The sequence below is a fragment of the Bufo gargarizans genome, chromosome 2, assembly GCF_014858855.1.
Source record: "Bufo gargarizans isolate SCDJY-AF-19 chromosome 2, ASM1485885v1, whole genome shotgun sequence".
NCBI classification, from domain to species: domain Eukaryota; kingdom Metazoa; phylum Chordata; class Amphibia; order Anura; family Bufonidae; genus Bufo; species Bufo gargarizans.
The window spans coordinates 481,226,178-481,240,593 of NC_058081.1; the positions used below are offsets into that span (position 1 = coordinate 481,226,178).

The window sequence follows — 14,416 nt, forward strand, 5'->3', positions numbered from 1 at the left end:
GTTTCTTTTCGTTAGAGGAACAGAATAAAGGTTTGTTTTGAGCAGCAAAAATCTAAAATAATTCAAATGAGGGTTAAAATGGGCCAAGTTTCTTAAAACTTTCTGTTCGCATAATGGAACAGACATACAGAAAACACACACCGCTGAGGTGAGTTTAGCCTGAAGTTATAAAATATTATTTTTCTTTTTCTACAGAAGAAGGTAAAGGATGACTAAACGGCTGACTGAAGTCCTTGTAGAAACCAAGGTAAGTGTTCGGTGTTAGTGTGTGCGCCATTGTTCATTTGGTTAAGGGCTCATGCTGTTGCCTGGCTGTTTCGTGCATTGGGGACAGCAATTTGTCCCCGCTCCGTGGGGTGCGACTGTATGTATTTTGTGGTCCGCAAAACACAGATCCGCAAAAAAAAAAAGACATCCACAAAATGGACAAGAATAGGACATTTTCAATTTTTTATTTTTTTTTGCAGAACGGACATATGGAAACAGAATGCACACTGATTAACTTCATATTTTTTTTTGCGAACCCATTAAAATGAATGGTGCCGCGTACGGGCCTGTAAAAAAACTAAACGGGGGAAAAAAAGTTTGTGCGCATGAGCTGTAATGGTGAACATATTGAGGCTTGTTCAGACGTGGTGGATTTCACGCAGCAATTTACAGTACAGTATGCCACATGTAGCATAAAAAATCCTCACGGAAATTCGAGCATGCTGTGGATTTTCTAATCTGCAGCACGTTCGATCTTGTGCGGGAAAGCAATGGATTTCACTCTTGGCAATCCTTAGGATCATTTCCATGGTGAGATCACAGCTCACTCTGCCTGTGATCTTGTGATATGGAATGGGAGCAGGGGCCGCGCGTGCGCTCCCATTCACTTCTATGGGAGCAGCGCTTGGTGGTGGAAATCCGGGGTCCTCCAGCCACAGCTCTCCCCGCTCTGTTCTCATTGTAGATGCGGGTCCCAGCGATATGCCCCCATTGTCTTTGGGAATACCCCTTTAATTTGAGATACGGCAGACCCTGACTGTTTAAGATATCTGGGCCTCACTTGCAACTTCAGCCATGTGGCCATGCTGTCCATTAGTCGGTGCAAAAAAAATCTGCAACCAAGGGTATGGGTGTTACAATGTGTTTTGTAATAATAGTCAATGATGTTGCACTGCGACGCGACAGTGGCAAAAAATCCATCTGAGTTGGATTTTTTTTTTTTTTTGCCTTTGTTGTGTCGCAGCATTACAAAACATGTTGCATTACTTTTCTGCAAGAAATGTTGCCCTGTGGCTGAAAAAAGCCCGCAGGCTCCTAAAAAAGTACGTGTGAATGGAGATTTCCTAATTTCTGTGCCTACAACATGTCCAAAAAGTGGTATAAATTGGCACATTTAGGGTTTCTACAACTTTTTCTGTCTTGAAAAGGGGTGAAGGTTGAGCTTTGTGTAAAATGGGTGGGGTCAAAGATGCCTCTGTCTTCTCAAACAGCTGATTGGCGAGGGTCCCGGGTGTTGGACCCCTGCCAATCAGATGCTGATGATTAGGGATGAGCGAATCAACATCCAAAGTCGATTTGCATAATACTTTGTTAGAATAGGGCTCATGCACACGAACGTATTTTCTTTCCGTGTCGTTTTTTTGTTTTTGATGACCATATACAAAAAAATAAACTGAAGTTACTCTGTGTGCAAAATAATCTTTAAAGGGGGCTTCCACAATCTTGATATTGATGGCCTTTGATATCGAATCGGCAGGGATCCTACACCCTGCAGATATAATGTTGTAGATTTGGTGTAGCACTGCACAGCTCCATTCATTGTGTAGCGCAGGCATCCTCAATCTACGGCCCTCCAGATGTTGCAAAACTACAACTCCCAGCATGCCCTAACAGCCTACAGGTATCAGCCTACAGCAGGGCATTGTGGGAGTTGTAGTTTTACAACAGCTGGAGGGCTGCAGTTTGAGGATGCCTGGTGTAGCGGATGAACATGGTAACTGCAGCACTGCTCCTGTTACTACACTATGGATGGAGCTGTGTAGTTCTACAGCTGAACAGATTATGGGCAGGTTGTCGGACCAATGCTGATCAAATAGGGATAGGTAATGGTATGTCTTCATGGGATAGAGATAACATCTGATTCTGTTTTCCGTTCTTTCAGAACTTCACCGGATGGAAGATTTATTTCCAAGCTGTTATATTTGATATGTATTTTGTCTACATCGTGTCAGGGTAACCAGAAAAAAGTTGATGTTTATTTTATTACTTTTCTTTAAAGGTATGAAGCATTACCCTTTTTTTTACAGACTTAGGCATGTAAAGCCTGTACAGGTCTGGACAGTCACTGATGATGAACTTTATAAGCTGTGATTGTGACCTGTCTGATGCCCATGAAATGACCATAATTTCATGAATTCCAATAAAGCCGGGATTTAGGTCACCTGATTTGTGTGAACGGAACTTCTTTTTTTTTTTTTTTTTTTTTTTTTTAATGCCTGTAAGATATTTTTATACTTTTTAAAAAGCTTTATTTTAAGGCATTAACCAGAGTGATTTCATTGTACTTAGTTTTTGTGATTGGGACATGTGGTTCGTTGGTATGATCATATGTGTTGGCAAGAAGGGTCATTACTTTGTACTGTCTACTGTCCTACTGAAAGTGAAATAAAACAGTTGGTATGATTTCGCATTGTGTGCCATCTGAACAGTGGATTTTTTTTTATTTCATGGAGTAATTTCATGAGCTGAAGATGCTCATAGATATCCACCTAGCTGGAAAGAGGTGAGCGAACCTTTGCTCATTTAACATGTCCAATCTGAGCTAGCTAGTTCTGTAACATCTTCATAGCCATTTAAGCTCTGTTTGTCTATATTGGGGATTTGGATGTCCATTTTAGAAGGGGTAAACGAGCCCTGTCATTCGGCATGCTTTGTATGAATCAGTACTACACGCAAAAAAAAGAGCATAATGCCTCTTTCTCCACTTATCTTCTCCTAACCCCTGCCTCCTGCAATGATCACTCAATGGTATAATCCATCTTAAGAGACAGTCTCACTGAGGGATCAGGTTACTGCTGCCCATTGAAGTTTATGGAGGGGGAAACAGCAGCAAAGTGAGACACACTGCTGCTAAAGGCTCTGGTATCTGATCTACACTGCCCTCCACTTCTGTGTAATGTTTTCCATGTTGTTACTGCTCCCGAGGGTGTGCTACAGAAAGACAGGGGAGCAGGATCTCTGCTTATGTGTGTTTAGGGTGGGAGGCATCATAATGGCTAAGGAAAACTGACAGTGCCCCTGTGCGGGAAAAGAAATGAAAAAATGAATGTACTAATAAGTATGTAAGGCTGCAACATATACTACTGTGGGGCATGCTCTGAGATATATATCTATATCACTGATTTAAAGAGTAAAATCTGTTTCAAAGCTGGAATACTACTCACTGTGCTTGCTGGTTTTCATATGGGTTTCTTCAATGGTACTGCGCATGTGTGCTGAAAGATGACTTGACACATACTGTGCGTATGCTATAAACTTATGTTCATTTAATCAGTTATGTATTGTATTATTTACATGGGGATACATGTATTGAATATGTTATACCTTCCCTAAGGTGTGGTTCATGCCTGGAATAATCAGACTGCGCTCTGGAAGAAGGTGGTGCTGGTAACCTGGGTTGCAGGTCTATACATACAAGGAGGAGCGGATCAGCACTCACTTTTTGATCATAAATCTTCACTTTATTAATTACCATGAACAAAATGCAGATAAATGTGATGTGTTTCGAGTAAACAGCTTTTTTTTATTTTTTATTTTTTTTATTTTATAAGCATCTTGCTGTTCAGCCAAAACGTGTTACATCTGCCGGTATTTTATGGCAATAAAGTGAAGATTTATTAGCTTCAAAAAGGGAGTGCTAATACACTTCTCCTTTTCTATACACTGACTTATACCGCCAGTGGGTGGAGGGTATGCAAATGCATGTTGGGGCTTTAGAGACAAATGGCTTCTATCTATGAAGACTGAAAGGGGTTGTCTCACTTGAGTAAGTGGCATTTATCATGTACAGAAAGTTAATACAAACCACTTCCTAATATATTGTTATCCATATTTCTTCCTTTGCTGGCTGGATTCATCTTTCCATCACATTATACACTGCTTGTTTCCATGGTTACAGACCACCCTGCAATCAATAAGTGGTGGCCATGCTTGCACACTATAGGAAAAAAGCACTAGCCCATGTGAGCTACCAGAGAGGCTGACACTTTTTCCTATAGTATGCAAGCACGGCCACCACTGATGGATTGCAGGGTGGTTGTAACCATGGAAAAATTAATCCAGCCAGCAAATGAAGCAATATGGATAATAACAATACATTAGTAAGTGGCTTATATTAACTTTCTCTACATGATGAAGCCACTTACTGAAATGAGACAACCCCTTTAAAAGTGGTGTTCTGTGCATTTTAATTGTGCCCCAATGTGTACCTCATGTCTTGCTTTGAATTTGGATTGTATTGGATCGTCCAATATTTTGATACTCATGGCCTTTTCCTCTGGTATGAAATCGACAGGGTTTCGATAGCCTGTATCGCCATCAGTCAGTTGTTTAGTTGTAGATTTCATTGCCAGACCTACACAGCCCTGTCCATTGCGTAGTGGACTGATCTGATTGTAGTGCTGCTCCCATCCAGTGCTGGAGCTACAACTAAACAGCTTTAAACAGAGTTCACACCTTGTTATTTGGTCAGTTATTCCCATCAGGTATTGTGGAAATGACTGTACAAATATCTAAAGTGTGAACTAGGCCTTATCAGCAGGGTGTCAAACCAACAGCAATCTGATATTTATGGCCTGCCCTGAGGATAGGGAATCTGTATCAAAATACTGGACACCACCGTTTTGCACGCAGTAGACCACAATGCCAGGATTCTTAATGACTGATGGAAATTAAGACCACGTTGGGTAAAACTGCCAGTTACCGTACTTCCTCTCCCGGACAGTCGGGCCTAGAGCACTAATTTGTTAACCAAAGAGGCCGCAAAAAGACATTTGAAAGGAGACATCACATGACTGTACTTAATATAGTTTTATTGTAACTATTGATTCTGTGCATATCTGTTGCATCATTAAAATAGGAAATGGTCAGTTTGAACTTGGAGGCAAGAAGCCAATTCAGATTTATTTTTTTTCCACACAGTTAATTGAAAGCGCATGAAATGAAAATCTAAGCACTTGTTAATAAAAGCTGTAATATGCTGTTAATAAACTATATAAAAGAAAGACATCATTTTCTTTCAAAATATAATCTGCAGGTAGGATACTTTGCTAAGCCTAAACTTGCTATGCGAGTTAAAAAACTAAAACTTACATGTGAAAAATTGAGTCTTATGTGATATCCCTTTCCCTTCATTTGCATCAGGGACATTTGTACAAGTGGGATTCTGAGAGTGTGATTAATATATGTGCGACATGTGCTCGGCTTTTATGGTGGTTTAAAGCGGTTGTCAGGCATAATTAAAAATGGGAGATGCCCTTCAATAACCTAAAAAGATATATACTCCTTTCTCAATCGCTGTTCTCTGCAGCGCTGCCTGTTTGCAAACTGCAGTTATGTGCCCGTATGCGGCATGTGTCTGCTGCAGCCAATCACTGTGGTCATGTGGCGTACACCTACACAGAACAGTGTTGGTGACATGTATGCCATGTGTCTGCTGCAGCCAGTCACTGTGGTCACGTGGCGTACACCTACACAGAACAGTGTTGGTGACATGTATGCCATGTGTCTGCTGCAGCCAGTCACTGTGGTCACGTGGCGTACACCTACACAGAACAGTGTTGGTGACATGTATGCCATGTGTCTGCTGCAGCCAGTCACTGTGGTCACGTGGCGTACACCTACACAGAACAGTGTTGGTGACATGTATGCCATGTGTCTGCTGCAGCCAGTCACTGTGGTCACGTGGCGTACACCTACACAGAACAGTGTTGGTGACATGTATGCCATGTGTCTGCTGCAGCCAGTCACTGTGGTCACGTGGCGTACACCTACACAGAACAGTGTTGGGGACATGTGCAGATCGTGTCTGCTGCAGGCAATCACTGTTCTCGGCATTAGACCTTTGAGGACAGTGATTGACTGGAGTGGTCACATGCTGTATTCCAACAGGTCACTGCTGCAGCTTGTAAACAAGCGACAGGAGAGCTGGACCAGTGCCGCAGGGATCGATTAAGAGGGTGAGTAGAACATTTATTTCTCGTGCGTGGCATTGGGGGACACAGCACCATGGGTATATGCCCAGCTGCCACTAGGAGGCTGACACTAGAAACAAAAAAGTGTTGGCTCCACCCAGGTGGGCTATACCCCTCTGCTAGAGCCAGAACAACTCAGTCTAGTTCTAGTGTCCGTAGGAGGCAGACATGACCTGCTAGCAGGTCCTTTTTCTGCTAATTTTTTATCTTTTATTTTTATTTTTATTTCTTTTAATTTTTTCCTCTACAGGTAGCAGGGGCGGCTCCATCGTGTTCCACCTTAGTTGTCCCCCTGCGGGCGCGTACTCGGTACCTTGCAGCCACCCAGTCCCCAACGTGACCTGCTTCCGCAGTGGATTCCGGCGGACCCACGGTTTCCGTGTTGAGTCCGCCGAGGGGGTGGTCATGCTGCGCCTGAACTAATCGGAGGGTGAGTATGTGCTTCAGCCCCAACCCCCTCCCCCACCCCCCCACCTCCACTTAGTAAGCTGGGCCTTTGGGGGGGGGCACTTCTCCTTCTTGGGGTCTCCCCCGCTCTCCTCTCAGGGGGGTCGCCATTCTGGAGCCTTTTTTAATGGTGTCGGCCCCTTTAAGACGGCCGGTTTCGGCCCTCGCTCTCCCTACCTCGGTGGCTGTGTCCCCTCCTCTGCCTTCCCTCGGCGCTGGCTGTTTGTTAGCCGCTTCCGCCTCCTGCGCTGGCGGGCGGGGGCCTGCCGGCGGCGGCGCTTTTCTCCTCCGGCGGCACCCTGGCATACTAGAGGCCGCGGCTTTTGCCTGGCCTAGGCCGCGGTCACGTGGGCGGGCGTCGTCTCCGCCTCCTGGGCTTCCCGGGCTTCCTCTCTGCCTCTCCCCTTGTGGGCGTTCCTCCGGAGGCCTCTCTTCTTTCCGCCCAATCCTGCGCCAGCGCGGGCTGCTAGGGGGGCGGTTCTTCTGCCGGACGCTCTCTCTCTCTCTTCTGCCTGAGCTGTGCGGCCGCGTGCGTCCTCACTCTGTGCGCTCCGGATCCTCCAGCTTCGGTTTTTTCTGGGACACAGCACCATTGGTCGTGGTAGGCAGCCTCTGGCTGACTCCTTCCTCTTCTTTTCAGGTTCCACCACCGAGAGGCCATCATGTCTTCCTCTGGTCAGGCCCCCACTCCCCCTGCCGCCATTTCCACTCATTACGCCTGCTCTGTGTGTAGCAGGAAGTTCCCATGCGGCCAGCCTACGTCCCTCTGTGTGCAGTGCCTCACCCCCGGGCCCGCCCAGTCCGCTCCTGCGGCCTCCACCTTGCGGTTCTCCCGGAATGGGCTGCTACCCTGTCCCAGGCCATAGGTAGCCTTGCTAGCCTCTCCCAATCCCTGGCGCAGTCTCTGGACAGTCTCCCTGCCCAGATTGCGGCCGCCTCTGGCAGGGCCTCTACCGCTGGTGATACGCCTGGCGACAGTTCCCAGCCTCGCTCCGGCTCTCGGTCCCGCAAACGACCACGTACGGTCTCGGCTGGGTCTCACTCCTCCTCAGTTTCCCCGGATCACTCCCCGGCTAGGTCTGAGTCCGGTGAGATTTCTTCTTCAGCCGCTTCCGCCGCTCCTGGGGACTCCTCCGCTTCAGATTCTGAATCTGAGCGGTGTTCGGCGATGTCGGCAGCAGTGCAGGATCTCATCAGAGCCGTGCGGGACGCACTCCACGTGCAGGATGTCCCCTCGTCCTCCTCCATGGAGGCAGTGTCCTTCCGACGCTCTAAGCGGTCCACTGTGGTTTTTCCCAATCACGAGGATCTGGACGCTCTCCTTGCCAGGGAATGGCGTCACCCTGATCGGCGCCTTCATCTCACCAAGGCTTCTGATGTTCCTTATCCTTTCTCTGAGGATTCGGTCAATCTCTGGACGATGCCCCCCCTGGTGGATCCTCAGGTCGCTCGTCTGGCGAAGGCTACTACGCTTCCCCTGGCTGATGCGGCTTCCTTGTCGGATCCCGCTGATAAACGGGTCGACTCCTTGGCCAAGTCCGTTTTCATCGCAGCGGGCGCCGCCATCCGTCCTGCGTTTGCCGCCTCTTGGGTCGCCAAGGCATGCGCCGTTTGGGCAAAGCAGCTTCTCCGTGCTTTACCTGCTGACTCTGAGCAGGGGGACTTGGCAGTGCTTGCCTCCCAGATCTATCAGGCCTCCAAGTTTCTTTGTGACGCCTCTATGGAATCGGCTCGCCGCTCTGGGCGCGCGGCCGCCAACTCTGTGGCTATCCGCCGCACCATCTGGCTTCGTTCCTGGGCGGCGGACGCCGCCTCTAAGAAGGCTCTTATCTCTCTTCCCTTTCTTGGTGGAAAGCTCTTTGGGAAACGCTTAGAGGAGCTCATCTCCGAGGCCACTGGAGGTAAGAGTTCTCTTCTTCCTCAGAATCAGCCTCGCCGCCGTCGTTTCCCCGGATCGTCCTCCCGGACGCAGTCCTTTCGGTCCTTTCGGGCCCCTCCTGCCCGATCTGACAAGAAGCCTTCCAGGCCTTCCTTCAAGTCCAGGCCCTCTTGGCACGCCAAACCCAAGCCCGCTCGTCCCCAGCCCACTAAGCCTCCTTCAGCATGACTCGATCCCCGTCATGGTGGGAGGGCGCCTGCTCGTCTTTCGGGATGTTTGGCGGGCAAACGTAGAAGACGCTTGGGTTCTCGAGGTGGTCTCTTCGGGGTACAAAATCGAATTCACCGACCTCCCACCCAGTCGGTTCTTCTTGACGTCCCCCCCCATGTCTCCCGCCCGGGCAGACAGTTTTTTTCAGGCCATTCATTCCCTGCGCGCTCTGGGGGTCATCGTTCCGGTTCCAGAGTCAGAACGTTTTCGGGGCTTCTACTCGAACCTGTTCACCGTCCCCAAAAAGGACGGCTCACTCCGTCCTATCCTGGATCTGAAGGCGCTCAATCGGTTTGTCCGGGTCCGTCATTTCCGCATGGAGTCCCTCCGGTCCGTGATCGCCTCCCTGGAGTTGGGCGAGTTCCTGTCGTCGGTCGACATTCAGGATGCCTATCTCCACGTTCCCATCGCCCTCTCCCATCAAAGGTTCCTTCGCTTCGCGGTGGGTTCGCTTCATTTCCAATTTGTAGCCCTTCCCTTCGGTCTGGCCTCCGCACCAAGGGTTTTCACCAAGGTGTTAGCTCCCCTAGTGGCTCTTCTTCGTGCCAGGGGGGTCGCCCTGGTGCCTTACCTGGACGACCTTCTGATTCGGGCCCCGTCTCCCGAGGACAATCTGTCCAGCCTGAGCATCACCCTCTCGGCTCTTGCTCGGTTCGGGTGGCTTGTCAACCACTCCAAGTCCTCCCTTGTCCCACGCCAGAAGATGCTCTTTCTGGGAATGCTGTTCGATACTCGCCTCGGGCGGGTGTTCCTTCCCCCGGAGAAGGTGTCTTCTCTTCATGCGGGGGTACATCTTCTCCGCAGGCCGTCCTCTCTGACCATCAGGACGTGTATGCGCGTCCTGGGGAGGATGGTGGCCTCATTCGAAGCCATTCCTTATTCCCAATTCCACTCTCGGGACCTGCAGATGTTCATCCTGTCCAGGTGGGACAAGTCCCCGGAGGGTCTCGAGCGCCTCGTTCGTCTCCCTCCTCAGGTTTGTCTGGATCTCTCCTGGTGGTTGCTTCCCCGGACGGTGTCCCTGGGCCGGTCCTTCCTCCCCCCCAGTTGGCGCGTGATCACGACCGATGCCAGCCTCTCGGGATGGGGAGCGGTGTTCGAGTCCCTTACGGTTCAGGGTCTGTGGTCTGTTCAGGAATCTTCCCTGCAGATCAACGTTCTCGAACTCAGGGCGATTTTCTTAGCACTGTCGCACTGGACTTCCCGTCTGCGCGGCCTCCCGATCCGGATTCAAACGGACAACTCCACCGCCGTGGCTTATCTGAATCATCAGGGGGGCACCAGGAGCGTGATGGCCCTGCGAGAGGCCTCTCAGATCCTGCGATGGGCGGAGGAACACGTTCCCGTTCTCTCCGCCGTCCACATTCCCGGGGTCGACAATTGGGCGGCAGACTTTCTCAGTCGTCAGCTCGTCGACCCGGGCGAATGGTCTCTCCACCCGGAAGTGTTTCATCAACTGTGTCTCCGGTGGGGAGTTCCGGACGTGGATCTCTTCGCGTCTCGCCTGAATCACAGACTTCCGCGCTATGTTGCGCGGTCCAGGGATCCGCAAGCTCTTGCGGTCGATGCCCTGGTTCTGCCTTGGTCCCAGTTCGACCTTCTGTATCTCTTTCCGCCCATCCCTCTTCTGCCTCGAGTGCTCAAGCGTCTCAAGGCGGCCCGGGTGCCGGCGATTCTGGTGGCCCCAGATTGGCCCCGCAGGGCGTGGTACGCAGATCTCGTGTTCCTGCTCGCCGACGTTCCATGGCGTCTTCCCCTGCGTCGCGATCTCCTTTCGCAGGGCCCTCTGTTCCACCCGAATTTACCGCAGCTTCGTTTGACGGCGTGGCTGTTGAGACCGCGATCCTGAAGGCCCGTGGTCTCTCGGACTCTGTCGTTCAGACGATGCTTCGCGCTCGGAAGCCCCAGTCGGCCCGTATTTACTATCGGACCTGGAGGGCGTATTTTGCTTGGTGCGAGTCCGCACGTTCTCGTCCTCTCCTTTTTTCGGTCCCTAATATTCTGGCCTTTCTTCAGGCTGGTTTTGATAAGGGGCTTCGCCTGGCTTCTCTCAGGGGGCAGATTTCTGCCCTTTCGGTCCTTTTTCAACGTTCTGTGGCCACGCGGGCTCAGGTTAAGACTTTTCTGCAGGGTGTCGCTCGCCGAGCCCCTCCTTTTCGTCCTCCGGTGGAGCCGTGGGACCTGAATCTTGTTCTTGATGCTCTTCAGTCCTCTCCCTTTGAGCCCTTGGCAGACATCTCTCTGTCGTTTGTGTCATTTAAGGTTGCCTTCCTTGTGGCTATCACCTCTATCCGTCGGGTTTCCGAACTGGCGGCGCTTTCCTGCCGGTCGCCTTTTCTGGTGTTCCATCGGGACAAGGTCGTTTTGCGTCCCGTTCCTTCTTTTCTCCCTAAGGTTGTCACCCCGTTTCACATCAATGAGGAGATTATCCTTCCTTCCTTCTGCCCTAATCCTTCTCACCCTCGGGAGAAGTCTCTCCATTGCCTGGATGTTGTTCGGGCTCTCCGCTGGTACCTTCGCCTCACGGAACCCTTCCGTCGTTCGGATTCTCTTTTCCTGGTTCCGGCGGGTCCTCGTAAAGGTCTGCCTGCCTCCAAGGCCACCATCTCTCGCTGGGTTCGGTCGGCTGTCAAGGAGGCCTACGCCGCGAAGGGTCGCGCTCCCCCTTCCAGGTTGACCGCTCATTCGACTAGGGCAGTCGGAGCTTCCTGGGCGGTGCGTCATCAGGCTTCGGCTGCCCAGCTTTGCCGGGCCGCCACCTGGGCGTCAGTTCACACTTTTGCCAAATTCTACCACATTCATTCCCTGGCTTCTGCTGATGCCAGCCTGGGGCGTAAGGTTCTGCAGGCAGCGGTGCTTTAGGTTGCCGTCTGGCGATCTTCTTCCCTCCCTCAGGGACTGCTTTGGGACGTCCCATGGTGCTGTGTCCCCCAATGCCACGCACGAGAAAAATGGATTTTTTGTACTCACCGTAAAATCCTTTTCTCGTAGTAGGCATTGGGGGACACAGATCCCTCCCTTTCCTTGGAGCATCTGTTCTTGTTCGTGGTTCCGGCGTTTGCTTGTGGTTGTCGGGTTCCCCAGTTCAAGACTTGTTGGCACTCCGTTTCTTTTTGGTTCAGGTGTGGCGTTCCTACTGCTTTTGGTACTGACTGAGTTGTTCTGGCTCTAGCAGAGGGGTATAGCCCACCTGGGTGGAGCCAACACTTTTTTGTTTCTAGTGTCAGCCTCCTAGTGGCAGCTGGGCATATACCCATGGTGCTGTGTCCCCCAATGCCTACTACGAGAAAAGGATTTTACGGTGAGTACAAAAAATCCATTTTTATTTTATTTCAAGCTACTAAATAGCTTGTCCAAGATTTTTAATTATCATTACAACCCCTTTTAAAAGGGTTGGCCCAAGACCTGTGTCCAATCGGCATGAGTCAGGCTGCTGGAGCCTCTGACAATCACTAATGGAGTAGCGGACATGCATGTATGTCCACCACTCCATTCAACATCATGGGACTGCTGGAGATAGCTGAGTAAAAGCACTCCTCTATGTGTGACAGTTCAGTCGCGTTGAATGGAGCGTAAGCACGCGTTCAAACGGCAGATATTATAAAAAGTCAACAAAGAATTTAGCACCTTTTGATTAACAGAACAAAATTGACCTTCACATTAAGTCTTATGCATATGTTGTATGGAACTGTAATAAGACAGTAATTTTTTTTATTTATTAATGTTTCTGTAATTCTTTGTGTTGCCATATGTTTTTTGCACACTTTGCATGCCAACATATATAAAAAATATTTTTTATATGTAGAATTGGCACTGCAGGTCAATTTCAATGGATGAGAATTGCTAAAAGCTTATTCACTTTGCTGGTACCATAAAACGCTCCAGATTTTCTGCACATCCACCCCATGAACATACCCTAAGGCCAGACACACAAGCGAGTTCAATGCAACAAACTTGCAGCCTGTGTTAGTGTGAGGTCCCGTTCTGACCTTGCATTATAATGCATTTTGATTTATAATGCTGTGACCCCGAGAGTCCTGGAATCTACTAAATTACACTGACATGCTGTCAGAGGAGCGGAGGTCAGAACGGGACCTTAGGCTACTTTCACACCTGCGTTCAGGTGTCCGCTCGTGAGCTCCGTTTGAAGGGGCTCACAAGCGGCCCTGAACGCAGCCGCCTGGCCCTAATGCATTCTCAGTGGAGGCGGATCCACTGAGAATGCATCAGTCTGCCAGCGCTCAGCCTCCGCTCAGTGAGCGGACACCTGAACGCTGCAAGCAGCGTTCGGGTGTCCGCCTGGCCGAGCGGATCCGTTCCGACTTATAATGGAAGTCAATGGGGACGGATCCGCTTGAAGATGACACCATATGGCTCAATCTTCAAGCGGATCCGTCCCCCATTGACTTTCAATGTAAAGTCTGAACGGATCCGCTCAGGCTACTTTCACACTTAGAAATTTTTAAGTTATAATGCAGACGGATCCGTTCTGAACGGAGCCACCTTCTGCATTAATATGAGCGGATCCGTTCAGAACGGATCCGCTCGAACGCTAGTGTGAAAGTAGCCTTACACTGACACGCTGCAAGTTTCTCAGATTTAACTCGCTCGTTTGTGTCTGACCTAAGTATTCTGACCTTGGCCTTTGTTCCTGTAATATACTGGCACTTATGGTTTTAAATGAAGTGCTGGACTGGATTTACTAGCCATTCTGGGATCACCTTTCATGGTCTCCTTTCACAACCTATGAGTGAAACCCTAAGGTACAGTATTGGTGTGTATTTGCTGAGTGTTACACCATCAGATGAGTAGCATGAGCAATAGTTTCCTTATATGTAGTATATCCAACGACCCTTTGTGTGCATAGTTTTAGAACCACTTACCATGCGTCTGACATATGTTCAGTATGCAGTAAAGGAAGAATTATCAAACTGGTGTAAAAGAAAACTAGCCCATAGCAACCAATCGGCTTTGTCCTTTCATATTCCAAAGGAGCTCTGAAAAATGAATGGTGGCATCTGATTGGATTCTATGGGCAACTATGCCAGTTTTCCTTTACACCAGTTTTGGTAAATCTACCCCACAGACTGTATTTTCAGGACCGCATAAGGTTTCCCATGCACGGTGCGGTCTGGCTAACAGGCGCCACATATGGATTACCACTAATTGTCAGGCCATACTTGTAATTTCAAACAATAAGCACGTACAAGTGCAGCCCTGCCTAATCCACATGCTGATCCCATAGCCAGACAGCACCCTGAAGGAATAGTCCAGGATTAGACCAAGAAAAAAGCCTACTCCCTTCCCGGAACAAGCTGCATGGGTTGTGTCTTTTTGTTACAGATCATGTCAATTCAAGTGAATAAGGTTTTAATTCCCTCCGTTTTTTTTTTCCTCTTCTGTGTGGATGTCGGGTGTGAAAAAACTGAAGAACACGTAGCATCTCCTAGCCACTGACACATTGATTTAAATAATTAAGGGGAAATTGTCACCATGATATTGCAATGTAATCTGGTCTGTGAAGTCCAGGAGGCGGACCTATCAGTGATTGACAGCCTTCCCTCTATGACAGTATACAGAG

General features: G+C 49.3%; 1 protein-coding gene across 3 annotated transcripts in view; it reads left to right on the forward strand.

Annotated features, from left to right (window-relative positions):
- TCOF1 (treacle ribosome biogenesis factor 1) overlaps positions 1 to 3,542 on the forward strand; it is a 156,541-nt gene extending 152,999 nt beyond the window's left edge. For all 3 annotated transcript variants that reach the window (XM_044281130.1, XM_044281131.1, XM_044281132.1), the window contains 2 exons: positions 196 to 247; positions 2,150 to 3,542. In XM_044281130.1, coding sequence (XP_044137065.1) covers positions 196 to 216 — 21 coding nt within the window. In that variant the 3' untranslated portion in view covers positions 217 to 247; positions 2,150 to 3,542. The remainder of the gene's footprint in view (positions 1 to 195; positions 248 to 2,149) is intronic.
- Positions 3,543 to 14,416: the final 10,874 nt, after the last annotated feature.